A 27,875-nucleotide genomic window follows, 5' to 3' on the forward strand; every position below is an offset into this window, starting at 1 on the left:
TTTATCATTGAAGAACAGTGGAAGGTCATATTAAGGGTTAAACAGAAGTGTTAAAATCTAGCATGGTAATTCCTAGTCTTTTTCGGTCATTACAATTATTAATAGTTATCGATATCGATCAATATGATCAAGTTATATCATGATGTGTCTTTCAGCCATATCGCCCAGGCCTAATTAGTATACATACTAGTTTTCAACAGCTGTCAATGGGAGGCTTTTAAAAAAAAAACTATCAAAGACAGAAACAAGATAAAATATTAAAGAGGGAAAAACCGATAATAAAAATGCTATATACAGTGGTTAAAGAGCAGCAGTATAATGATAGTCAAATATATACATGAGTAAAGCAATGGCGGCATGATCAGACAATAAACCAGTTGTAAATGATTTGTGTGAGCACTGTTGATTTGATTTGAGCCATGGTTTAAGTTCTCTGTTAAAAGTGTTGCGGTTAGTCTCTAGTTTTAAATTAGTGGGTAAAAGGTTCCATAGTTTTTACCCCTTTACAGAGAAAACAGACTGGCCGAAAGATGCCTTGTACATTGGGACAAGACAATCACCACTGATGGAGGCTTATGTATTTACAGTGGTGACACATGACTATTTACACACTTGAAAAACTATTTAAGATTACTAAAATTAAATATAATAAATATAATATAATTAAATATAATATAATAAACTTGTCAAAGGTGAAAAGGTTGTGTTTTTGTTTAAATGCCACAGTGATGCCATCTCATGAGTTTCCGGTCCATGACTTTTATTGTTTGATTGTATATTGTAAAGATAGGCTTTAATGCGGTAGAAGAAGCTTGTGACCATGATGTGATGTAGTATGACAAATGAAAGAAATACATAGCGTGCATGAATAATTGGGCCGTTTGACACGACAAGTCCCTTCTTATAAAACGGAAACAGTTTAGATTTAGTTTGACCTTCTTTGCAACATACTTTATCTGAGTAACACATTTTAAATTCTTATCCGGGATGATGCCTAGGTACTTTACTTCATTTACCGAATCAATTGCTACAGCTCAAACCATTTGGAGATGCTGAGTGATGCCTGTGTCAGGTGCTCACCTGCCAGGCTGGATGTTTTAGTGGACACATGGATGACAGTGTCATCAGCATACATCTGGCAGTTGGCACCTGGACAGCAGTTTGGTAGGTAATTGATATACATAGAAAACAACAGTGGACCAAGTACAGACCCTTGCGGTACTCTCGTGCTGTTGGCACGCAGATGTGACTTCACCCTATTGACCCTGACACATTGCCGTCTCCCCTCCAGGTAAGATGTAAACCACTGCAGAGCTTCTGATGACATTTTGAACTTGTTCATTAGAGTACTGTGATTTACCGACATCTTTATAATTATATGTAATTATATGTGATTATATGTAATTATATGTAATAATATAGAATTATTTGACATAATCATAGGCTGTTTGGTCTGGAAATGTTGTTTGGCTTGAAAGTAAACATTTGTTGTTTTTTGGAATAATCTGTTATTCATTTGTCAGGTGGGTCAGGTTTCAACAGGCTCCTAGTATGTGGGTGAGAGTGGGGAGGCTCTCTGTTCCCTGCTGTGCTGCTGGAGTTGGTCCTGGTGTGTTAGGGTTGCCCTGTGTGAGGAGAACTGCTTCTATGCACCTCACAGTTGTTTTCTGACCTTTGGGTGGAGGTTACCAATCCAAGATAGAAACAGAAACAATGTCTTTCAACACAATGCTCTGAATATAGGTGTAGTACAACATAGAATATTATGTTATTTCCTTTATATATTTTTATATTCAACTACATAAAGTAAATGGTCATGCCTTTTCAGTGTAAGAGATCGATGACTTGGTAGCCTATCCTACATGCTGTAGCCTTTAACATGGTTGTATTCCAGTAATTACATTGTATAATTATTATAAGGGTCCCCTGAATTAAACAACTATAGTACTTTTGAAAACATTTATTTATTTCAATATATTGAATAATTTATGTAATTACATATATTTATATATTTATTGCCTCATTTATTTATTTCATAGACATATTTATTAATCATTATTATTATTATTATATATATATATTATTCATTTCAAATGACATAACATAGTAGTATATGAGTATCACAAAGGAGGGGAGGCACTCAGACAGTAGACAGTAGTAGTAATTTGTTCCACTTGGATCCTGATAGTTTAATCCCCTATACTTATAGAATATATATATAGAATATATATATTTAAAAAACATATAACTTATGGTTGTTTTGAGCTCAAAGGGTACACGTGACTTGGGCCTAGACTGAATTTATGATTATTCCTTTACTTTGAATAACAGAAAGTTTTAATACATTTCTGAGTCAACAGCACCCCCTGTTGAAATACTCTAAAACCTCAACTGATAATGAGTCTCTAGAAAACATAGTGTATCACTATTAATGAAATAGTGATACACTTCCATCACATAACATCAGCAGGCATCTTCAAGACAATCAGATGTTTAAACAGACAATAGAACACAGACTTAATGAAAGCAATATTAAACTGGATTTATTTGTTCTTATTTTCATATAAAACCATTTCAAGTAAAAGGTTAGAGAGAGAGTGTGTGTGTGTGTGTGTGTGTGTGTGTGTGTGTGTGTGTGTGTGTGTGTGTTTACCAGATCTGCTGTGACCAGTCTGGTGGGTTTCAACATCATGTTAAAATATAGTCCAGCGTGCTAATTATTTGTAATGGAAGTTAAAATTCCCTTTTCTCCTTGTTAGCTAATTTCCAAAATCATATTATTCACATATTTATATTTATTGGAAAAAAAGTAAATAAGTAACATCCAAATCTCATGAACCAAACTTCCTTTACATTGCATTATTGGTTAAAGTTTCAACCAATAATATCATAACAATGTCCCTCCCTTCTTATGGGCAAACTGAGTTAATGCCAACACACAGCTGGACAGGAACGGGCAGGTGTCAGTCAAGCCCACTTTCTGCATCAACTAATCACAGTAACTCTAAAGCCCCAGCATGACAAGCTCAACATAGAAGTCATCATCTAGTCTAGTCTGATGCCATGTAAATAAAAAATGATATACATTGGCTAATAATATGGAAGTTTGGGATGAAATCAACAATTATTTAGTTTTTGGTTTCCACCAATGACTGAAATCACAATAATCCCATTTACAAATCAAAAACACATTAAGACACAAACAAGTGATCACACACTGGAAAATACTAAAACCAAACTGAAAAATCTTTGGTTGAAAACAAGGGTTATTGCACATGCTGTTTTCTGATTGCAATCTTTTCAATGTTCCTCATTGGACATTTCAAAATATTGCTGGTCTTTTCGAAGGTTGCAGTATTTGGTCCAAAGATGGAGAAAGGGAGAGAGATAGCGATGGAGATGGGTAGACACAGAGAGAGAGTAAAGGTAGAGTTATGGTTGGAGGTTGACACAACGCAAGAGGGTTTACGGACCCATTAGGTCCTTGCGGCCCCTCCTTGCCGTCCACCGCAAGGGCCTGATGTGCGCCTCCCAAAAATTGTAACCTTGCGTTGCGCCGACGCAGCAGCAAGGGCTGTGATTGGTCAGCTAACGTAAACCTGACGCAGAACCAAAACTTCCAACTGTGTCGAAGCGACTCATTGCATTAAGGTCCAACCATAACTCTACCTTAAGAGACTGAGAAAGAAAGACAGACAGACACAGAGACAAAGGACAGGATAGAGAGAATGGAGGAGGAGGAGGAGAAAAATGAGGTAGTGAAATAAGAGGGCAGAGGTATGAGGAAGAAGGGGGCGTAGGTCCGGATATTCTACATGATGAGACAGGAAGTGCGACCGGGAGGCTGCCCCGCCTCCATCTTCTCCACCTCCAGGATCATCCTCCTGAACACCTCCACAGCCGTCTGCACACACAGGAAGCACAGGCGCAGGAAACAGGAAGTAGACAACGATTCAGGGTGAGTCAGTCAGGTCTGCTTATATGTGTTATGATACCAGTGTATATTTTACTTGTATGTACCAACTGTGAAAACTCTTTTCCTCAGTGAGAACAATAGGAAATCGTTTTTTAGTTAGCGAGCGGTAAACCAAGTGATTTACATATTCCACTTAACAGCGACAAAGGAAATAGTAAGTGAAAGTCGAATGTACTCGTTTGTTATATTCCTAGCATTGTTTGTGGGTTTGTGGGTCTGTGTGTTGGTGTTTGGGGTGAACATATGAGCAGGGTTCAGCGTTCCCGACCTGGTTCTCCTTGGCTGAGGACTCCAGGAAGGGAGCATTCCAGGACTCGGCCAGCGCCCGGCCCTCCTCGAAGCTGATCACTCTGCCATGGAGACCCCAGAGGACACGTTAGAACCAACCCCGGCGACAGATCCAGGGAGAACCGGACATACACACACAAATACACACACTCCTGTTACAGATTTCATGAGTTCGGAGTTGTGTGTGAATTAAGATACAGTTGCCCACCTTTCCATGTGCAAGTCCTTTTTGTTGCCTACTAAAATGATTGGTACTCTGGAAGGACAGGGGATGAGGGGGGAGAGAGAGAGGGAGATAGAGAGAGAGGTTTTGTTATGGACAGACAGCTAATGATTTATTAAGACAAAGATACATTCAAATGAGGACTAGAGTGGAAACAGCCAATGTAGGCATACATATGTATGGACTTGTAAGTCCATCTGAGACCGAATGTAAATACCTGGTTATTATAATAAAAAAATAATAAAAGTGTATCTGGGAATCTTTTGGGGGATAAATTTTCCCCTGGAAGAGAAAGGTTAAAGGGATTTGGTTTACTTACTGTAAGTTTCCCACCATGTCCAGAAGCTTTTCGTGGATCACTCGGACCACTTCAAAACTGAAAAAACATACACTGATCATCATGTTTATGGTTCACTCGCTCTACTGGACATTCATGAAGCAGGCAACCTTGACAAGAGTGTTTATACCACTTCCAGCTACACATCCTCACAGTTATATCATAACTTATTCAACTCCAACATCTTGCTCATCGCTGTCCTTTCAATTTTACATCAAATAACATCAAGAAGGATAGTCCTTTCTGGTCTTTGAGTAGAAGACACACTTCCAGCTGATGTAAGATTATTGTCCACATTAACTACCAATGAGTGAGTTATGAGTCATAAAAGACTAAACATCATTATTTTTATTAGGTATTCTGATCATCCAGGGCTGTGCACTGTTCTGATAACAGACACTGTGTCAGTTCATAGGTGGGGGATATCTAGAATCTGGGATACTACCACTTATATCTGTGTGAGCATCAGCCTCTGATGTAACAACGCTCTACTAACAGGAGGTCACTTACTCTCTCCGAGAGCTTGTCAGGGCGGGGCCTAATAGGATCTACAGTATAACGATGTCAACAACACCACAATCAATAGACAAGAGGTAAGAAAGGGGGGGGTGAACAATTGGCCACGGCAGGGAGTGAAAGGGACAAATAGGAGATGGAAAATGACAGAACTGAACAGGTAGAGAGCGGACCTTTTATAGGAGGTGACAGAGAAGAGGAGGATGTATCCGTCCACATCAATAGTGTAACTTTGAGGAAATATGGAGTATTCATCCTGAAAGAGAGAAAGAAAGAGAGAATGAGGGAAATAAAGAAAGAAAAAAATAACTGAAAGATAGAAGGGAAGATGCATGAGCCCATACAAGAGGGTTATAAGAAGGGGCTTGTGATTGGATGAGAGTGCTCACCTGACCGGCTGTGTCCACCAGCTGCAGGTGGTACTCCTGACCACTTACTGTTATAGTCTTAGTAAATGCTGACAGAGAGAGAGAGAGAGAGAGAGAGAGAGAGAGAGAGAGAGAGAGAGAGAGAGAGAGAGAGAGAGAGAGAGAGAGAGAGATTAAAATTGATTGTTGTGTTGTATGCAATGTCATATCACAAAAATAGAGGGATTTCAAACACCAAAAGCAGATAGCTCTCATGGCTGCAGTAACAATAATAGTCATATTATTGTGGTTCTCTTCCTTATTTTACAAGTCTACAGGGTACAGGAAAGGGCAAGTTATTAAATAGATGATATTTAAACTTACTGTTTTCTATGGTTGGATCATACGAGTCCACAAACTGTCCTTCAACAAACTGGATGGTAAGGGAAGATTTTCCTGAAGAAACAGAAACACTCACAACGTTTTAACATGGCTTATGTTCAGAATTCAGTTAGGATTATGAACATAACATTATGAGTCATAACGATGATAATCAATTAGTTTTATTTATGGAGATGCACTATGGATTACCAACTCAAAAAAATATCATTAGCATTAGAACGCATGGAACATTATTAGTGCAACATGTTTAAAATCAACTGAAGGATACGGTTAGTTTTGGCATAGGCTACTGGTGACCACGCTGTTCTCTGAGGGCTGCCTTCATGTGTTCTGAGGTAGTGACCGCAGCATCACTGGTCTGCTGCACATCCTTCACTACACCCTGCTACACCAGTCGTGTGGACCAATCTATAAAACTTCGATAATGAATATAACTTTTGTTTGGAATAGTTGTGGTGGTAGCCTATCACTAGTTAGTTTAGTTTACGTTGAATATACTATTGAAAAATGTTACTAGGATGAAAGACCTCGCTAACACTGACACACCCATGTCAAGTCCATCTGGCCTATTTGAGTTATATATATATATATATATATATATATATATATATATATATATATATATATATATATATATATATATATATATATATTAAACAATGCGTACAGATGCGCGTTGTGAGAAATGCGTCGTAGCATTCGCTTCGTATTTTTGTTTTATCTTGAAGTCGGCCAATATTGGGCAGTTTAAGGTGAAATAAGAGTCACTAACCCACGGATCTGTAACCCAATACGGCGATTTTCCGTGATTTTGGCTGCGGCATGATCTTCTTCCAAGCATCTACACATCGGGCCGAGCAGCGGCAGATCTCGCCCCTCAAACCTAATTCATTATTAATGAGTACTCAACATCTGTTGGTCACGCAAATAGTCGCTCCCATAATAGACGTGTATTTCAATTGGACTAAAGACCATGGGTTGCTGGACATGGACTGATTGGTCCTATCACAATCATCATAGACTTTGACACCTTGACGCTCCAGCCAATGGATGTGGACAACTCCGGTCAGTAGGCGGGTCTAACGCAGACAGAGCCCGGCTTCATCAGCTGGATGCTTGCTCGTACTATCTGTCAGAGTAAAGCCCCCTAGTTCCCCCTTGCGCTTTGATTTGGCACTGTCGGAAGTTACAGGGCTGTAGTTGTTCGTAGTTAACCAATATTCATTACTGAGCAAATGGTTGTGTTTGAACAGAACGAAGAACCATCTAGTGGATAAAGGGTTATATTTAAAACCTTTTTATATTTGATGTAGTCGTCATGCCCATACATTATTTTTAATCAAAAATTAATTATATTTCATTTTGATTAAATTAATAATTATAATATATACGTTGCTTGAATCTCTGTATGCCCCTAGTGACAAAATAATGACATATGTAACGGAGTTGAAAATGAGATAAACAAAATTATAATATTAACATGCCATTGTTAATATGGCATGTTAATATGAAAGGTTCCCGATGTTGTACCGCATTCACCAAGGTTGAATATGAGGCTGCGTGACTGCTTGTCTATTTAATTTCACGCATTTTGGGCTTTATCGTTACCCGTACCTTAACTAGGCCATCTCCGTTGGAGGTAAGCAGGTTTTGGGAGCGCTCTGTGTATAATTTGATATTTTAATAAATTAACATGTTTTATTTACAAATGTCGATTTAATACGAATGTATATACGTTTAGTAACTAATGCTCTCGAAGTATAATGTTGTTAACAGGGTTTATAATTAAATTAATGGTTTTGGCGGCAACCACGCTCGATACGTGTAATGGAGAGCATTGTTCTCATTTTGTTTTTATGTTATTTTAGACTTATTCGTGCAGTCGCGTTGGAGCTTATGGAATGTTTTTTGAATGAATGAGTGAATGAAGGTACGTGATCATTTCCTAATGTAAATGTTGAGGAACTGGTTCGTGAATATTGTAAATGTTACGATCATCCAGTGCGCTACTCGTACCTTAAAACTAGGCCATCTCCGTTGGAGACTTATTCATGCAGTCGCGTTGGAGCTTATGGAATGTTTTATTGTGAATGCAGGCAATAAATGTCACTGAGGAATCCCGGGTCTGAATCACTATCACGAACACCTGCACAAGTGAGGGTCGTCACACAAAAAGTAAAAGCATGCATAAAAAAACGGATTCAAAAAAGTTACTTTGTGTGTGTGTGTTTAATTTATCTCATCACCTACTCAAGTAAAAGGGAAATTGCCACATTGAGTAAAATACTCAAAGAAGTACAATTACGTGAAAAAGCTACAACTCAATTGCAGTAGGTTGAGTAGTTGTGATTAACTCCACACAACAAGTTGGTGCCACCCTATAGACGTAGGGGCCACCATATAGACATAGGAGCCACCCTATAGGGGCCACCATATAGACGGAGGGGCCACCCTATAGATGTAGGGGCCACCCTATAGACGTAGACCATATAGACGTAGGGGCCACCATATAGACGTAGGGGCCACCATATAGACGTAGGGCCACGGTGTAGACATAGGGGCCACCATATAGACTTAGGGGCCACCGTATAGACGTAGGGCCACGGTGTAGACATAGGGGCCACCATATAGACGTAGGGGCCACCATATAGACGTAGGGCCACGGTGTAGACATAGGGGCCACCATATAGACTTAGGGGCCACAGTATAGACGTAGGGGCCACCGTATAGACTTAGGGGCCACCCTATAGACGTAGACCATATAGACTTAGGGGCCACCATATAGACGTAGGGGCCACCATATAGACGTAGGGCCACTGTGTAGACATAGGGGCCACCATTTAGACTTAGGGGCCACCGTATAGACGTAGGGGCCACCGTATAGACTTAGGGGCCACCGTATAGATGTAGGGGCCACCGTATAGACGTAGGGGCCACCGTATAGATTTAGGGGCCACCGTATAGACGTAGGGGCCACCGTATAGACGTAGGGGCCACCCTATAGACGTAGGGGCCACCATATAGACATAGGAGCCACCCTATAGGGGCCACCATATAGACGTAGGGGCCACCCTATAGATGTAGGGGCCACCCTATAGACGTAGACCATATAGACGTAGGGGCCACCATATAGACGTAGGGGCCACCATATAGACGTAGGGGCCACCATATAGACATAGGGGCCACCATATAGACGTAGGGGCCACCATATAGACGTAGGGGCCACCCTATAGATGTAGGGGCCACCCTATAGACGTAGACCATATAGACGTAGGGGCCACCATATAGACGTAGGGGCCACCATATAGACGTAGGGGCCACCATATAGACATAGGGGCCACCATATAGACGTAGGGGCCACCGTATAGACGTAGGGGCCACCGTATAGACTTAGGGGCCACCGTATAGATGTAGGGGCCACCGTATAGACGTAGGGGCCACCGTATAGATTTAGGGGCCACCGTATAGACGTAGGGGCCACCGTATAGACGTAGGGGCCACCCTATAGACGTAGGGGCCACCATATAGACATAGGAGCCACCCTATAGGGGCCACCATATAGACGTAGGGGCCACCCTATAGATGTAGGGGCCACCCTATAGACGTAGACCATATAGACGTAGGGGCCACCATATAGACGTAGGGGCCACCATATAGACGTAGGGGCCACCATATAGACATAGGGGCCACCATATAGACGTAGGGGCCACCATATAGACGTAGGGCCACGGTGTAGACATAGGGGCCACCATATAGACGTAGGGGCCACCGTATAGACGTAGGGCCACGGTGTAGACATAGGGGCCACCATATAGACGTAGGGGCCACCATATAGACGTAGGGCCACGGTGTAGACATAGGGGCCACCATATAGACTTAGGGGCCACCGTATAGACGTAGGGGCCACCGTATAGACTTAGGGGCCACCGTATAGACGTAGGGGCCACCGTATAGACGTAGGGTCCACCCTATAGACGTGAGTTCTCGTGGGAAATATGTCCTGCCTCTCCCATTGCTTTTTGAATGATCAGAGATCTCGTGGGAACTGTTTCCTCACACACACACACACACACACACACACACACATACACACACACACACACAACCATGGATGGACACAAACACAGACACAGAAATTAACCTGTAGGTGCCCTCAGCATCATGGGCCACAACATAAACAAGATAAAAATTAGGGTTTTATAGAATAATAATAATATACATTTTTTGTTAATTTCATGTTTGCCATGTTTACCCCATAGAGTTAGAAAAAGTCATAAAACATCTAGCTGAAAAAAGTATGCTAACCATGTTTTTAGAGACTGTCAACATTGAATCGGGTCAAATTAACCCCCAAAATGTTTTATGGTTTTCTGTTGAACAGACTTTAACTCATGACAACCTCCTGAAAGGTATGGGATGGTTTGTAGAGAGTGGCAAACTCTACGGCATCCTGGAGCTTCTGGATCACAGCATCGTTGAGGAGCTGAAGCCCAGAGACCGTTTTGATAATGATGTAGTCAGGAAATACACATACCAGATCCTGCAGGGGGCGCCCTTTCTCCACTGGAAAAACGTAAGTTGTCTTATCTTTCACTTCAGTTGCATGTTGCCACAATGATATACTGGCAAAGCTGAAAATAGGAGCAAAAAGCATAAGTCCTCCCTCGTATTTTGAGTCAGGCTGATTAGCATAAGCCATTGCTCCACATAATGAGTCAAATGATCGGTCTCTGTTTATGGTAAACATGCAGGACTTTTATTTTCTAAACCTGCAATCCCCAAGCTGAACGTTAATTAAAGAAGTGCTTTAGACCGACTGCACTACTTCAAAATGAGTTTCATCTGCGCTACGACTATTATACAATATAAACAGACACAAAATCGACTGAAAACCTCAGACAATTTATTGTAGGATTAATTTCTTTAAACAAATGTAAATACTATCATCACAATTACAAAATCATCATAATTGGTATAATAATTACTTACAGGTATTCCCGCTAAAAGCATTCTTGTGTTTGGCCATGACCAGGATGGTGCAGCCAATGGCCCAAACATCAACCGGTCAAACCTTGTCTAAACATATTCCATCTCCACCAGATTATCCATTGGGACATCAAACCGGACAACCTTCTGGTTTCCCGGTCCAGTGTGTTGAAGCTAGCCGACCTGGGCTTCAGTCGGAAGGTGGAGGCGACCTCCGTCCATCCAACCAGCTGGCGGGCACACATGCCCCCCGAGGTCCTCCTTGGAGAAACCAAGTACAGCACGTGAGTAGCATCAGCTGAAGGCCTTCTGCTCAAGTGTCACGTTGCTCCTTGTTATTCGTTGTTGATTGTGTGTTATTTGTTCAATTTCAGACCGGTTGATGTTTGGGCCATCGGCTGCACCATCCTGGTCATGGCCAAACACAAGAATGCTTTTAGCGGGAATACCTATCATGCTCTGGTCCGAGACATTGTGGCCACTTTCGGTAAGTAATTTTATACCAATTATGATGATTTTGTAATTGTGATGATAGTATTTACGTTTGTTTAAAGAAATTAATCCTACAATAAATTGTTTTAGATAGATAGTACACACTCCCACTTCATATTCTTTCCACAGGAAGCACATTTTTAGGTTGGATTGCTGCAGACTGCAATAGTAGAAGTTGGACCTTATTTGAAACTATTATTATAAAGACCTGAAACACTTTTGTGCATGTGTATATTTGTGACTTCTTTTCTCCTTCTTGTGCCAGGGCCTATGACCCAGGTCCTGTAGCGTCGGTACCTGGCTCGGTGTGAGACAAAGGTCCTGCCTGTGGTACAGCCCCTCTCTGAGCCCACAGAGAAGTACAAGGTGCCTGACGAGCAGCTGGCTGCACTCATAGAGATAAGTAGGAGCCTTCAGAATCAGAACACTGTCAATGGAATCTGAAACATTATCTTAAAGAGGACTTTCCGTCGAAGTTAATTGTTATATATATATATATATATATATATGGAAGTGCCAAAAAAAAGAAAAGTCCCGCCTACGAAAAACATAGTCGAGCACTCCCCCCCCCCCCCCCAACCCAACCATAACCCCTAACCCTAACCCTAACCATAGCAGCTAATATCAAGCCAGTAAAAGTGCGGTAGTCGAATCCATAGAAAGTAGAATCAAAGATAGGGGTGAAGTGAAGGACCATTCAGAAATAGAGGCGGGCGTGTATTCGTAATTTCGCCTGTGGGAATGGGGGTGTTTCATTAATAATATTATTATTAGTGTTTTTGTTGTTATTAATAATTGCTTGGACTTGCACAAAATATTTGACACATGGCACTGACAATTCAACCAAATACAAAGTATTTATTAAATTTCTGCATGTGTTTGTGCGTGTGCGTGTGCGTGTGTGTCATGGTGTGTGTGTTATAGCATAACCCCGTCATGGTGTGTGTGTTATAGCAGTCACGAACCCAGGATATGCTTTATTTCCATTGGTTGCTGCGTTAAATCTTACCCAAATACAATAGTGCTATTTTCTGATTGGCTATTGTGTAGCCCCTTTCTTTTTTTTGATTGGCTGATAAGTGGCAGGCTCGACTAAGAAATCCAGGGAAGACGTGCTTGATTCCTCCATAGTGAAAGCGGCGTGGCCAGAGAAATTTTTGGCGCTGCGGCATATTAAATATAGCCTTGATTTTTTCCTCGTGAGAAATACAGTGTGTGGCGGAAGTGCGTAACAAACGACCGAAATGAGTGACACTTAAGAGCCCTGCACCCCCCCCCGGTTGTCCACTAGCCCAGAGCCAACCCTACTGGTGGGAACCCACTGTACTTTGCACTGTGTGAGGTTAACTGCTAGATGGCTGCTGTGGCTCGTAGCTTGTTTGTCCCGTGGCGGTTCGTCAGACTGTCGAGGTAAGTGAACACGGAACCACCTTACAGTGCCTGAACCCGAACACTCTGTCTGAACCCACTTAAACGCGTGTTACAAGGGTAAACCGTTTAGCATTACTCTCCTACAGCGCAAGGTAGCTGATTTAGCTTTAGGTAGCACGGTCCTGTTTTTAGGGAGTAACTGTCAAACATATATAATAACACTAGTATTTTTAATGTCACTGAGTGCTAAATGACCTAGCCATCATCTGTCTGAAAGCTCAATGAAGGGGAGTTAGCGTAGCAGCTAGTACAACCACGCTCAATACAAGGTCCTCTAATGATTTGTTTCTGCTCAATTGTAGTAGTCTTTGACAGTTGCTTTTATCGTTTTAACCTTTATCGTGACTGTAAGGTTATTGATGTCATGTCATGCCATTAGAGTCCCGACGACCTTTGCTCTACATTCTGTGACCCCTGACCACTTGTTGGTTCATTGTGTGATACGTCAACTAGTTTGGTTTAGCACAGCTCATTACAGGTGAGACCTGCAGTGTACTTTTGTAGCCAAGTGCATACAACGTTATTTTCAATGTGACTTATTGAGTCATTGGGTCACATGATATGAAGATATTTGAGAAATAAAATGCTTAATTACACGGCTCTTCTCAATGATGTGGAACGCTCTGTTCACTTGCATGGGCTTTCCCGACTTCTGGTGGTGAATTATTTTTCATTATAAAACGGGTGGCTTAAATCAAGCGATCTGATTGGTTCCCAACTGTTGTATATTGAGTGATGGTAGATTGAGTGGTATAGACCTCTGAAGAATAAGTCCCGCCTCCGAGGCTCCCGTTTCCCTCGGCCAAATGTCTATGGGAAATAACATGGGGTTTTTGAATGATCGTCCATAACAAACTCTGTAGGTGGCGAAGAAGCAAAAGCTGTGTCACGTTTTCAACTACAACCTTTTTCCATCTGGTTTCCACTTGGGTTTTGGATTGTCGGGCTGTTAAAGTAGTAAACTATTATGAAGAAGCATTATGCTAACGCGGATCTGCGCAGACTTAGGACGTCACGACTCTCCCAGTCAAGGTTGCATAGCAACGGCAATGTTTCATAGTTTGTCTTCACCGACAGTGGCACCAGAGCCCGCCTATGGAGGGGGCGCCAACGCTGCTCATCCATGTGTCAAATCGATCAAATCGATCTAAATCTCAATAACAGCCAACAAACTCTTATCACGGTCAAACCAAAAAGTCAAGTCGTGGAGAAAAGAGGCTGAACTTCGCCAGTGAATAAGTTTTATAGACCACTGAAATCACGTGGGAAATGACCATCATAGTAGGTTGTGACTGGTGGCGAGCACTCCCTCCTCCCTAACAAGTATGACGTATAATGTCTGCGCAGATTGTAACTAGCTCCCGGTTAGCATTAATACTCGTTTACTACTTTAATGGCCCGACAATCCAAAACCCAAGTGGAAACCAGATGGAAAAAGTTTGTAGTTGAAAACGTGACGAAGCTTTTACTTCTTCGCCACCTACAGAGTTTGTTATGGACGATCATTCAAAAACCCCATGTTATTTCCCATAGACATTTGGCAGAGGGAAACGGGTGCCTCGGAGGCGGGACTTATTCTTCAGAGGTCTATACACACAGCTATGACGCCCGTTCAGTTTACAGAGTTCAGTATCACTCTGTGCCTAACTTGAACTGTTGTTTATTTATATATATAAAAGCAATAGCATAGTTCACTGAAACCTAAAAATATGTTGATTGCTGGAGAGGGTGGAAATGTTGTAAAGCAATAGGCACACGGTGAGTGAACTCGATGGTAGGCTAAATTGCGGCGAACCGAGCTACCGTCTCTAGCCTTCTCTCTGAAGGATGCTACAGTGTGTTGCATAGCAACCGCCGCGCACTTTGCAGGCAGCCAGGAGGGACTACTTTTTGTATTTGTTAAAAAAATGCTTTTCCGACTTTCTCGATTTTTCAAAATGGAGGGTGTCTATGACTTTAATTTCGCCATACTTACGTAACCGTTTTATAAAAGCAATAGATCACTTCAGTCAGTGAAATGTTCTCATTATACCACAGTTAAGGGGGTCGCCCCTTAACTGTGGTATAATGAGAACATTCCACAGCCTGTCGTGATCTATTGCTTAAATAATGACTTTGCAAGTAGTCCGGTAACTTATCGTACACAATAAATTGTAAAAAGACACACTGTGTGAAGTTATTTTTTGTTTGAGCAAGTAGCCGTGTAATAAGTAAGGGATAATCACAGAGAGGCAGGGCAATAAACAGTTTGATATGCCCGGCTAGTGGACGGCTTACCGGTAGCGGTAACCTTCCACGAGCCGGGCATATCAAACTGTTTATTGCCCTGCCTTGAGGTGATCATCATGTTTATTTTACTTCTTGCTTGCCAACATAATAAAACAATTCAAATACTTTAATAATTCTGATTTTTCTTTTTCGTATTGCATGCTTAATAAATGTATACTCTGTTTGAGTTCATCTCCCTCAAAAAGTAGTCCCCTTTAGAACTACGGTGAATAACTTTAGCGAATTTTTCGTAGGTGGAATCTGGAAGAATCATGAATATTAGGGTTACGGTTATGGTTAGGGTGAGGGTTATGGTTAGGTTGAGGGTTATGGTTAGGGTTAGGAGTCAGCGTGTGAGTTTGCCTGTCGTTTCCTAGTGCTTGAGGCGGAACTTTTCCCGAATTCCGCCTACGAAAAACATAATCGCGAACGGGGAACATGGGACCCGGGGAACATAGGTACGCTCCCCGTTAGCTCAGCTGTAGCTTATTAGTTTCTATAGCAACCACACAAGGCTGCATCTGATCACTAGTTTAATAACGTAGTTGCTACATTGTATCTCGCTTGCGAAACATGTATCGACTGACCCTCCGATAGATTTCCGACACATTTTAGAAACTTTTTAAAAAAGGTTTATTTTTACAATGGACCTCATGTTTGACTTTTCTGTGATAGAAAAAAAATACATGCGGCGTATTGATCTACTATTTGATGACGCTGTGCTCAGTCAGCGGGCAACCTGCCGGGTTAATGCCCTCCTCCCAGCCAATCAGGAGATAATGTATAGAATGTTGCCGGTTCGTGTCGGTGTCCTGTTCGCCCGGTCGGGGCTTATTTCCCGATAATGACCGGCGTTCTATACATTATCCCTTACATAATTAAGCAATATCACACGTGCTGTGATTATCTTCTACGACCGAATTACAGCCGTGCTGATATTCAGTACAACAGCACGACCTCAAGTGTGATATTGCCAGAGAATGTCTAATATGAAGAGAACTGGCACTCTCTGGTGACTTTCGGTTTCTGAACTGGTTGCGGTAACACATCTCTGTCCATGCCAGGGCGCTCGCCGGTGAGTGCAGAATGAATGGGAGTCGACGGGTTTCACCCTCAAATCCACTTTTCTCAGGGTAAAGTAATTTGAAAGTGACATTCAAAAAGGGGGGGGGGCTAAGATAATACATTCAGCTGAATATTGAATATTTTAAGTTCACTTTGGCACTTGTGTGTGTGTGTGTGTGTCAATTAACTTCGAAGGAAAGTCCTCTTTAAGATAATGTTTCTGATTCTGCTTCAGATGCCATCAAGCGGGGTCTCTAGTCGTAAGTAGTCGCAAGTCAGCATTCATTAGCAGAATGCTTGCATGTACACAGTGGCGTCAGTTTGTTTTTAGAAGTGCCGGGGACAATAACCATAAGCTTGAGTGTGGTTTGAAAAGTGCTGGGTACCCTTATGATTACTGGCTGGCGGAGTTGTTGAGGGGGGGGGGGGTTATCGATAATAGAAAATGTGCGGATCTTTTTTTTTCTTGTGTGCTCGTGCCGCCCCCCCTGTAATGCCGCCCCGACGGCTGCCCGCTTCGCCCGTGCCTAAAACCGCCACTGTGTGTGGGTCCTCATATGGAAAGTATTATTTGATCAGAGTCCGGACACAGTTGTGGTCCGGACTTTGAGGATCCATGCTCTACAGTGTATTGTCAGGTGTTGAAAATCGAACAATAAGTTGAAAACCACAGTTTGTGTTTTGGCTTGTTTTGCAAACGGCGTTGGAAACACCAGGGTATTGGCTCGGGATATGTAATACTAATACACATCATATAGGACAAAGAACAGTGTTGGCAATTAAACACTTCTCTTGACATCAACAAAGTTTACCAGACAAAGAATGCCAGACTGTAAAGGGGGTACGAAATGAAACGAGGTACTGAGTATCAGCCTTTTGAAGAAGAGCAAGGGCTGCTGGTAGCCTATGTTATGCATTAAAAAAAGAAAAAAAAACAAGCGCCCAGAGGAGAATTGCATCTGCCAAATCCTCACCACCAGTAAAGTAGTAAACACTCACGAAGGACAAAGGTAGACTTCACTCGTTGCAACGTCATATAAGCAAACTGCCCGCAAATAAAAACCCCTACAGTTTAGGATAATCACACAGGTTATGCGAGACTCAGAACATTTTTATGTTAGGATACCTAACATAAATATGTCTAACGTCACATATCTCAATCAGACAAAACAACTATAACCACATTGGCATAGCAATCGCACCGTGTGTAGCTGCAATCTGTATCTACAATGCATAGGCCTACTAGCTGGAGCACCAACCAGAATCAGATCACAATCGTAGCTTAGGACCGTGGGTAACCTTTGACCAGGTCATCACGAGCAAGCAAAACCAGCAGCAAAGTTTAAGTAAACCAATTTCTTACCTTATGTGGCCCTCCACATGCAGGCTAGATGATGTATATATCCATATCCATTTAGTTATCCAGTGTCACAAACATGCTTTTTACAGAAAGCAAAAGGACCGGCTATTTTCTAAATAAAAATGTCAATTTTGGCTGTCTGTCTTGAAAATGAATTAAGCCACTTCTCCATTATAACGCTATGTACAGACAGCACACGTTTACCCTCCCCCCTCCCCCTTGCGATGACATTAAATATAATTTATAAACAAAAAAAAAGTTGCAAGGCTATTTGACTGGATTCATCCTGCATCATGTCTAAGAGAAAAGCTGGAACCGATATCAGATCATTTTTCAGCAATCAAAAATGCGCTGTAAGTGCAATCCTGCATTAGAAACCTACAAATCACCTTGTTTTACGATGTTTGATATTGTGGCGACCGTGGGCGTGGTCGCCGTGTTCCAGGTGCCGCAAAGGATACTGGGACAATTGTTTTAGGACACTTTAGTTTTTTAGTCCGACACCATGAGTGAGAGTGCTGTTGGTGTTGGGCAGGTGTGCCGTGTTTTCTGTTCTATTGGGTGTACATAGAGACAACTCCCGTTGCCGAGCGGTGTATGCGGCGCGGGAGTTGCTTTGACTGCTTAACCTGGGCTCCCGTGTCGTCCTTCCCGTGCAGCTCACCACAATATTAACTCAGAGTTAACTGCAAGCTGCTAGTTATCCATTAACATCCTCCTATTCATCTATTGAGGATGTCATCGTGCGCGCGCACCTATCACATCGCAATTGACCGTTCGCAAGCCCCGACCCCCTTATCAGTTTTTTTTTAAGATTTCCTCTCCTCTGATTTCGTCTCGTCGCCATAGCGAAATGCAAGCTTGACGGACCTTACCACTCTTGTGATTGGACAACGCGAACGGTCAATTGGTTTGCACATTTTTAAAAGTGGTGGGGACAAAATTAAAATTATAAATAGTGATGGGGACATGTCCCCGGCGTCCCCGGTGGAAATGACGCACCTGCATGTACAACCAACAACGGCCCAAACTGTAAGAAATCGAAAGGACATAAGTACTCATTCATTCGACTTTTGAACTATATTCTATATTGAACTTGCGGAATCTACAATAAAATCTGCGATATTTCAACGACAAGCAGGTGAAAGCGATACATTTAGCCGTCTAGACCAATAGATCCCCATTCAATCTGCACTCATGCGATCACCCCCAGTGGAATTCTAATGGAACTGCAAACAAGTTTGATACAATGGGGCTCAATAGAGAGTGCCAAAACTCTCCGTAGACGGGCTCTGATATTGCTTAATTGTCAAGTGCTTTTATACAACAGTTCTACAAACACCATTTATTAACCATTTGTTAACAATAAGCAACAACAGATTCTGATTTGTTTGTTCATTAATGATTTATTTGGCTCCGCCAACACAAATAGATCCACAACTGGACTGGGACTGAACTGTTGCCAAGCAAAACACGCTTGCTACTTTGTATAGGTCTACATACACGTTACGTTACGTTCCCTTGGTCCTCTTCTGACAACCATTCGTAATTCAACTCAAATGTTATGTCTGGAAACATGTTAATCTTTGCTGTGCAAAGTTAGTTGCAATCGAAGCTACATAAAGACCGTTAATAACATTAACAGTTATGAGAACACCCGTAGAGCGATACATGCATAGAGTGATACATGTATAGTTAAAAGTCCCAGTGCTGTTATACTCTATAGCTGTGTTCGAAATCGTTCCCGTTCACTCACTATTCCCTATATAGTGTTTATGATATAGTGAACTATATAGGGAACAAACAAACGTAAGAGGCACTTAATTAGGCTGCTAAAAATGCACTTGAATTGATGCAGATTCCATATGGTTTTAATCGATCATATGAATCGGCATGCCAGATATAATTAGGTCCTTCAGCAAAATACATCCTGCGGTTTAATCGCCAGGAACGGCACATGGCTGAAGAGTCAGGATCAAGAGCTGCAAAAATAAAACGCACATCTTCCTTTTTTGCACGAATGCCATGTATCATGCATTTGCTGTACATCCATCTGTAGCCATGCAGTTTTCCATTTCCCTTCAGCTGTTGCATGATAAAGTCTATCACATCACCAAGGTCATCATATTGTCTTCGTCTGTACCCATGCATTTTTAGCAGCCTAATGAAGTGCCTATTGCTTAGTACAACTCCATGCCTAACAGCAAGTGACTTGAGAATGTCATTGTAAATCATTCTGAGGTTAAAATAGAACGATATTTCTTCTATCTTGTCCATAGCTGACATGCGTCTAACTCCTGATGCAACAATAGCCAACACAGCACACAATCCTTTTACAATTGTTAATTTGTGGTCACATCATAATTATCTTGTTCCCACAAATTATTAAATTGTGGCATTGTCCCCAGATGATTTATAATTTAACTGTTTTGCATTACCATCTGTTTTGTGTTATTCAAACAGTCCTATATGGATGGTTAAATCCCCTGTGGTTAGGAGTGAGCGCTAGGTGGTGAGCTTACCTTCCTCTCTGTTGAATATCCAACTTTAAAACTTAACTTGCGGCAGCTGTATGGTACCACATGGGCTGACTCCCACTTCTCAGTTTTGCCCATAGATTGTCAACAAGGTAGGCTTATTATTTTTGTAGCAACAACTGTTCATGTCTCACTTTCCTTCTTCTAGGGTTGGCCGAGCAACTGCTGTTCACAAGCTCAAGTTCCACACCAACCCTTCTCCGTTGATGGGTGAGTACATCTAAATAAGTAGCTTCATGTAGTAGAAGGGCCAGCAACACATCGTTTCAGCATCGACATCACAATGTGCCTGCACAAAAGTCCTATCGCCGGACTGTGCTATGTCACATGAACTTGTCATATTGCACCACTGTTTTGTTGCTTTTTAAATGTATTTGTGTTAATATTACCTCACATGTTGCTTTAGCAGTTATCTGCTCTATGCCTCCTAGGTAGGAGGTAGGAAGGCGGGTGTTCAATATATATGAGTCAAAGCATCGGCAATGCTCTGTTTGTTATCTTCATTTTTACTACACTATACCCCAGACATTTTGTGTCCATTAGTTACGTTCCATCGGTTGAAAAGTCCCATTGGTGAGCAGTGATCCATGTGTTTGCAGGTGCTACGGTGGAGCAGTTTAACCTGGCCAAGAGCCAGCTGGCCACCCTTAAGAGTGACCCAGGCAATATGGTCAAACTACAAATCTATGCTCTGTTCAAACAGGTAACATCCATCATGCGACACGGCTCCCTTCAGTCGTACATGACATGATTTCTAAGTTTAGTGAATTGTTTTTTCTTCTAATTCTATCCTCCTCCATCCTATCTTATCCATATCAACCCCAACAACCGCCGACCACCTATCCAGTCCACTGAAGGACAGTGCACCACGTCGAAACCTGGGATGCTAGACTTTGTCAAAAAAGCAAAATGGGATGCATGGAAGTCCCTTGGTTCCATATCTCAGGTAATCTCCTCTGAACCTTTCTCTCAGAACCAATGCACCATGTTTTAACAGATCCTTAGATTATCTTCCAGAAACCTGGTGTGTGATTGCCCTGGTCAACTAGATGGTATTTCTTAGGCAAGTTATAGTTGAAAAGCTAAACTTTCTCTAACTTTCTGCCTCGTATAAAACACTCAGATATCACGAAAAGTATGCCACCAGCGTCACCACAGAGTGGAACGTTAACATAGTGGGGAAAAGGGCAAAAACACAGGATTTTAGCTTTAACACAAGGCTTGAGTTTGGTTGCCTCAAACCACAAGGTAGCAATGTTCCTACACGGCGGTGAGGAACAGTGAACACGTGCAGTCGGATTACTACCCTCTCTACATGCAAATATATCTGTCTACCTTCCTTCCCACCCCTTCAACTTCCACTGCCTCCCGTAAACAGATTACGGACCACTGTTGTCCACTGTTTACTCTTACACTGTTTACTGGTTATATTAGTCCTTATGCACAACCCCTCCCTCCTTCCCCTGGCCTGGACTGTCTATACTACTGTTTACATTAATACTGTTTACATATTTAATACTGGTTTTCTTTAAACTTTCTTTAGACTTTATTTAAAAAGTAAAGTTTTTAAATTATTAATATGATTACATTATTCCTTTTTATTGTCCATATTTAATGCTGGCTTCCAGATTTTATCCCTGCACTGCTGTACGTACTTATTTGCACTACCACCATGACACACATTCTCCAAGAGCACCATGGCATCATTTTTATCGTCCATATTATCCATGTGGATATTTTAATTTATAATCTTGTCTATGTTGTATGTATATGCTGTGTGTGAGACGTGTTCAAGCTACTGTGTCTTTGAATTTCCCCTTGGGGATCAATTAAGTATACATCTATCTATCTAAATAAACACATATACGGTGTTCTACAGCCTGGGCTTTGGTCCCTTACAGGGTTGCGAGAACATCTCTGTCCAAATGCATATTAACTCTAATCCTGTTGGCAATGTTTAGTTTGCAGCGATTTCTTGGATTAAAGGAAACATAACAAGTAAAGAAATGGATGTTTCTCACATTTGCTTTTTTTTTTTTTTACTCCTCCCTCCTTCAATCAGGAAGAAGCCAGGCAGCAGTACTGTGACCTGATTGGCTCCCTGGTGACAGCGGAAGGAGGGTCCGCTCAGGTGGTGGCGGAGGCTGCGGGTAGCGGCCCCGCATATAAAGAGCTGGTGGTGACCACTGAAGATAACATCACCACCATTATGCTCAACAGGCCCGCCAAGAAGAACGCCATCACCACAGAGGTGAATGTGTTAAACGGTACTCAGGAATCAGAAGTTCCTTCTCATTACTGGCCCCTCTGGCCGGTGTGTGAACTGCAGCCTTCTCCAGCTCTTGCATTCAGAGCACTGGAGTCTGAGCTTCGTTGGTCCAGTAGAACAATCACATAAATAATCTGTAAACAAGTTATGATTTATCTGTTATCCGCTTCAACGTCATTTCCTTCCTTATTCCTTTCATAACTGGTTCTATGCAGTTAAGAGTGTAGGTCAAGGTTGAGTTTTTTAATGTTAAAATACTACGTATGTATCGCCTAGGCAAAGCGATTTTTAATTCCAAAATCCTACACCTAGTCCCTTTAAGTTAGCATTACAGGTCTTCTTTTGAAGGAGCTGAATCGGCTTGTTCGTAGAATTATTAAACATGTTGTAGCAACCAAGAGGGTCAACTGTCTTCCCTTCCTTCTGTTCACCTCTCAGATGTACAATGAGATCATCTCTGCCCTGGATCAAGCAGCGAAGGACAGCTCTGTGCTCACAGTCATTACTGGTTGGTTATTACAGTGTATACACGTCCACACACAGCCTCGTGAGACCATCTCACACGTTGATGTTCTGTTTCACTCTGGAGATATAGTTTTATTGGGAAATGCAACGTGAATATCAGGATGGTTTCACAGTCCACAAAGCTCAAAGTTGTAAATTGTAAATGCATGGTGATTAGACATGTTGTGTTTGGTCAAATTAATAATTTAGCTATCGTAGGACCACACTAGTGTGTGTGTGTGTGTGTGTGTGTGTGTGTGTGTGTGTGTGTGTGTGTGTGTGTGTGTGTGTGTGTGTGTGTGTGTGTGTGTGTGTGTGTGTGTGTGTGTGTGTGTGTGTGTGTGTGTGTGTGCGTTCGTTCTAGGTGCTGGCGACTTTTACTGCAGTGGGAATGACCTGTCCAACTTCACCAAGATCCCAGAAGGTGGAATTGATGCGTTGGCGAAAAAAAGTGGAGATCTGCTGAGGTGAACACAGAGTGGTTAACAGAGTGGATGATGACAGATTATTGTCATATTGACCTTCAGCTGCACAGTGCACTTAATGTTAATTTTCTTCACTTGCTGTGTATACAGGAACTACATCAATGCTTACATAGTCTTTCCTAAACCTCTGGTTGCCGTGGTGAACGGGCCAGCTGTGGGCGTGTCAGTAACAGTGCTGCCGCTGTTTGATCTGGTGTACACTACAGACAGGGTACGTTGTTATGCATCATCATATAACACATAACAAATCAGTCAATTCATTTCCATACTGCGTTGTCGGTCTGTGTTCAAATGTATTTCTCTGTGTGTGGGGGGTAGGCAACCTTCCATACTCCCTTCAGCAAGCTGGGTCAGAGTCCAGAGGGATGCTCCTCATACACCTTTCCCAAGATTATGGGGGCCACGAAGGTACGCACTTTAACTCGCATGCAATCAGAATAACCACCTCCTTTTACAGTTTTTCATGGTCAGACAATAGCATGCTAATTGAGGATAAGAAAAATTAAATGATTAAAAATAAATTATAATTTTTTTAATATAAAATAAAAATACTTAAAATGTATTAATGGATTAAGGCCCATAATGATTAATGGGCCTTAAAGCTTCAAATATGAAGCTTTAAGGCCCCGTCCCATTATTCCCCCTAGTCCTAGATTTTAGCCCTAGCCATAGAATTTGCCCTTTCCCGTGGAGCGGTAGGGTGTTCCAATACTTATGGTGCATTTCCACTGGCAGGTACGCTTTGGACCCAGCACGCCTCAGCCAAGTAGTGAGGGTGCGGTATAGCCCAGCTCAGTTACGGCTCGAGTTTCCACCGCCGCCAGCACGCTTATGGTGGGCGGGGTTTAAGCCGGACGGCAATAGCCACGGCAGCTACGTAAGCATCGTGATCTCATAGCAGCCCGACACAGTGTAGCCTGCTAATAAATCCAAGGAAAAAGAAGAACGCACACAATGAACAAAGATCAAGCAACAATGTAGGACGTCCAAGAAGAACGGCAAACTTTTGCTCAACATTTTCTTCAATAAGCAAAGCTTTCGGCATTGTCCAGAAATACCTCGTGGGTACTGTGTTTGTTTGTTATCCCCCAGGACGATTCTGTCAAAGGACGGTGTGTGTAGCTCAAACTTGCCGGGACCCTTTCAGGCGTCTCAGTACCTCAATGGAGGAGTACTGTGAGACGAGTACGGGGTACTCAGTCCGGGTCACGCCCACTTTTGGCGGTGGAAACACGACCCGTGCCGCACCTTTGCAGACTGAATTGACCCGCACCCTCCGGTGGCAGCTAGCCAGCTCGCGGATTACCCAGGATACCTTGCGAACTCAGCAAGGGGCAATTTTTCCATGTTTCAGTTATACTTTATGTTAAATTATTTAACCATAGACTGGATTTAACTATACGATCTGGATGTGTAGGTCGTCTTATTTTCGATACAAGGGTCACATTTTCAAGCTTGAAAATTGAAAATTGTAGTAGGCTTCTTCCTGTAGTGTAGACACGTCAGGGAGCATGTTCGCTACGCTCATTTGCATAATATTAATTATAGTGGTGTCCCATTTCATCTGGAAAGATCTTCACTCTCACTTCCCTCTTTGAGGGGACTTGACTGTGGAGGGAACTCAAAGCAAGTGTTCACGTTAAGGGGACAGTAATGGGACGGGGCCCAAGTCTTCATTAAATGTGATGTTTTTAATAATTCATGTATATATAAATCCCAAAAGATTTTCTCATAGAAGTGGCACTGAGCAATGTGTGTCCATCTGGCTACTTTTATTCACCGAATCTCACCTGCTGAACTCCTGAGACTCTCCACTCAGTCTCAAACTCTGAGTCTCCCCTGCCCCCTCAGCTGTTGCTACTGCACCTCAACACCGCCCCCTCTGTGTGACGTCAGTACTGACCCTAACCCTAAGCAGAAGCTACCCTACCGTAACAGTCTGTTTCTATGTCTCTCTGCCTCCCCAGGCCAGTGAGATGCTGCTGTTCAACAAGAAGCTGACTGCGGCCCAGGCCTGTGATCAGGGCCTGGTCACTGAGGTGTTCCCTGATGCCTCCTTCCAGATGGAGGTGTGGACCAGACTCAAGGCCTACGCCCAGCTGCCTCCCAACGTATGGACACACAGCAGACACTGACATTACAGAATCACTGTCAACACTGACGTCTCTGTTGGGATGTAGCCGTGTAGCAGCTGGAGCATCGGTAGGACACGCTGGTTGTGTGTCCAAAGAAAGCTCATCCATTAACCTTAGAGAAAAGAGCTCAAGGCATCACAGTCCACCTAACTTGGTATATTAGTTATCAGTATTCACAGATACTGTGAATACTGATATTCACAGTATCTTCACAGAGAGGGACACGCTTGCATGTACAGACACACATTCACGTGCACTTTTGGAGTAAATGCATACTTGAAGCCAAGGTGAAGTGTGTAGAAATTAGTGGCATCTAGTTGAACAGACTTGGCCTGGGAAGCGGGTGTATCTCGAAATTCATGTGTATTTGCTCTGCAGATAAGGTCTGTTTTACCTCCCCTACAGAAATATTTCTGCCCAGTGTGAGACCATTCAATCACAACCATTTATCTAAAATGAGGTGGGATCAATAAGATGAAGGTTCATAGGACCATCCAGAACATCCAACAACTCTAGCGAGGCCGCCTTTTCAATTGTCATTCATAAGCGCTGTCTTACTTGTCAGCCTTGACCTAAAGTTACTCGGGCAACCTCATCACTTGACACTTGACTAGGTGCTGTTGTAGACAATGACATCATTTTGGAAGTACCTTCTGGCACCTTACAGGCCAGGTCAGGCCACCGTAGCTTCTCCTGTCAATGGGAGGAGGGTGGGCGGATCTGCGACCTCACTGCTAGATGCCACTAAACCCTCCAGTGTTTGACGTGCTTGTGTACAGCCCACCTATAGCCCACCATTAACACGCATTGTCTCTCTCCCTCAGTCCCTGGCGTTGTCCAAGCAGCTGGTCCGCTCGGTGGAGCTGGAGCGGCTGCACGCGGCCAACGATGCCGAGGTGGAGCGGCTGGTCGAGCGCTGGCAGTCAGACGAGTGCATGGCCGCCATCATGGGCTTCTTCCAGGGCAAGTCCAAGTTGTAGAGACAGGGAGGAGGTGGTGGTGGGTGTTTGATTTCAGGCTAAGGGACTTTGGGAGCATGAGGGAGAGAAGTGAACTCCACTTTATCATGGCCGCCTTGAGCAACCGTGAGGCAACGTCGAGATGCATGAGGGGTAGAGATGGGGTTAGAAGATATATAGATTCAAAACAATATAGGCTGTTTGATATATTTTGGATATATAATTGTTCATCCAAGGACTGGAATCAGAACATGGACCTGCTCCTAACATGCACACACCAAGAAAGGACATGAGATTCTGAGAGAATATCTTCAACTTGGTAATGAAAAGCATGGTAACAATGGTTCTTTTAGCAAGAACCATTAACATATGACTGTGTCAGACGGTGAGAGTCGACTCTGGGGACCGAAGGAGCAGGAGGATTCCCTCTCTCCCTGCCTTCCTCTCAAACAATAACACTTTGTTGCCTTTTTGTGTTGCACAAGATTGTGAGTCAAGTATTGGAAATACATTTTCAATTAAACCCTCCATATTTGTATTGCCCTGTGACTGCAGCTATGCTTTATGTATGAAGAACTGAAAGGGGCACCTCGTTGACAACATTCGTAGTTTACTGGCTTCTTCAAATTAATTGAACTCCTAATGCTTTTAACATTACTATGCAATAATGCTGTTGACTGCTTTTTACTTTAATTAGATTGTGTAGTTTTGTTGATTACCACCATTGAAATGTAGTAGTTTGTTAAAAATCAAAAAGTCCATAAAGGAGGACTACTGTTATTTGTTACTTTAAATTTAAAGCATTTGGAATTATTAAATCAAGCTGACTGATGTTGAATTTTTTGAATCAATCTGTGTGTAGTGTCACGTTTGAACCACCAGAAGGTGATGTGTATCCACTAAAGCAGGGCCCGTCTACGGCGAGCCTTGGCACTGCTATTGAGCCCTATTGTATCGAACTTGGTTGGAGTTCCATTAAAACTCCGCTGGGGGTGATTGCATGAGTGCAGATTGAATGGGGGTCTATTGGGCTAGAGGGCTAAATGTATCTCTTTCACCTGCTTGTCGTTGAAATATCGCAAATTTTATTGTAGATTCCGCAAGTTCAATATAGATTATAGTTCGAAGTCGAATGAATGAGTACTTATGTCCTTTCGATTTCTTACAGTTTGGGCCGTTGTTGGATGTACACGCTAGCATTCTGCTAATGATTGCTGATTGGTCAGGGACAGACTTATTACGACCAGAGACCCTGCTTGATGGTATCTGAAGCTGAAGAAGAATCAGAAACATTA

The 27,875-nt window shown here is 42.5% G+C and overlaps 3 protein-coding genes across 4 annotated transcripts; 2 read left to right on the top strand and 1 right to left on the bottom strand.

The window, feature by feature from the left end:
* Positions 1-3,811: 3,811 nt before the first annotated feature.
* Positions 3,812-6,913, bottom strand: rheb (Ras homolog, mTORC1 binding; the record flags this gene model as incomplete). The annotated part of the gene is made up of 8 exons (XM_084474936.1): positions 3,812-3,904; positions 4,245-4,326; positions 4,473-4,520; positions 4,807-4,863; positions 5,514-5,596; positions 5,730-5,797; positions 6,072-6,143; positions 6,862-6,913. 8 exons carry the CDS (start codon positions 6,911-6,913, stop codon positions 3,812-3,814), a joined length of 555 nt encoding a protein of 184 aa, XP_084331062.1.
* Positions 6,914-7,964: 1,051 nt separating this feature from the next.
* LOC311355538 (cyclin-dependent kinase-like 2) lies at positions 7,965-12,025 on the top strand. Of its 2 annotated transcripts, XM_084475297.1 has the most exons (6): positions 7,965-8,019; positions 8,186-8,264; positions 10,471-10,662; positions 11,190-11,359; positions 11,450-11,562; positions 11,833-12,025. In XM_084475297.1, exons 2-6 carry the CDS (start codon positions 8,193-8,195, stop codon positions 11,853-11,855), a joined length of 570 nt encoding a protein of 189 aa, XP_084331423.1. In that variant the 5' UTR covers positions 7,965-8,019; positions 8,186-8,192; the 3' UTR covers positions 11,856-12,025. The 2 variants fall into 2 exon arrangements, with proteins under 2 accessions (XP_084331423.1, XP_084331424.1); XM_084475298.1 differs by lacking the exon at positions 8,186-8,264 and having other exon boundaries at positions 7,985-8,019.
* A 219-nt stretch (positions 12,026-12,244) lies between these two features.
* eci2 (enoyl-CoA delta isomerase 2) lies at positions 12,245-27,412 on the top strand. Its single transcript, XM_084475353.1, has 11 exons — positions 12,245-12,977; positions 20,377-20,438; positions 20,828-20,931; positions 21,076-21,174; positions 22,291-22,479; positions 22,936-23,005; positions 23,366-23,468; positions 23,577-23,697; positions 23,805-23,894; positions 25,454-25,597; positions 26,446-27,412. The coding sequence occupies exons 1-11, from the start codon at positions 12,922-12,924 to the stop codon at positions 26,599-26,601; spliced, it is 1,194 nt and encodes a 397-aa protein (XP_084331479.1). The 5' UTR covers positions 12,245-12,921; the 3' UTR covers positions 26,602-27,412.
* Positions 27,413-27,875: the final 463 nt, after the last annotated feature.

The sequence above is a fragment of the Micromesistius poutassou genome, assembly GCF_964030765.1.
Source record: "Micromesistius poutassou genome assembly, chromosome: 11".
Lineage (NCBI taxonomy): Eukaryota > Metazoa > Chordata > Actinopteri > Gadiformes > Gadidae > Micromesistius > Micromesistius poutassou.

Coding starts and splice junctions, on each gene's coding strand:
- LOC311355538 (XM_084475297.1), top strand. CDS start 8,193: ATGTCACTGAGGAATCCCGGGTCTGAATCACTATCACGAACACCTGCA. Junction 11,360..11,449: donor GGAGAAACCAAGTACAGCAC/GTGAGTAGCATC, acceptor GTTCAATTTCAG/ACCGGTTGATGTTTGGGCCA. Junction 11,563..11,832: donor AGACATTGTGGCCACTTTCG/GTAAGTAATTTT, acceptor TTCTTGTGCCAG/GGCCTATGACCCAGGTCCTG.
- eci2 (XM_084475353.1), top strand. CDS start 12,922: ATGGCTGCTGTGGCTCGTAGCTTGTTTGTCCCGTGGCGGTTCGTCAGA. Junction 22,480..22,935: donor AGAACGCCATCACCACAGAG/GTGAATGTGTTA, acceptor TTCACCTCTCAG/ATGTACAATGAGATCATCTC. Junction 23,698..23,804: donor TGGTGTACACTACAGACAGG/GTACGTTGTTAT, acceptor TGTGGGGGGTAG/GCAACCTTCCATACTCCCTT.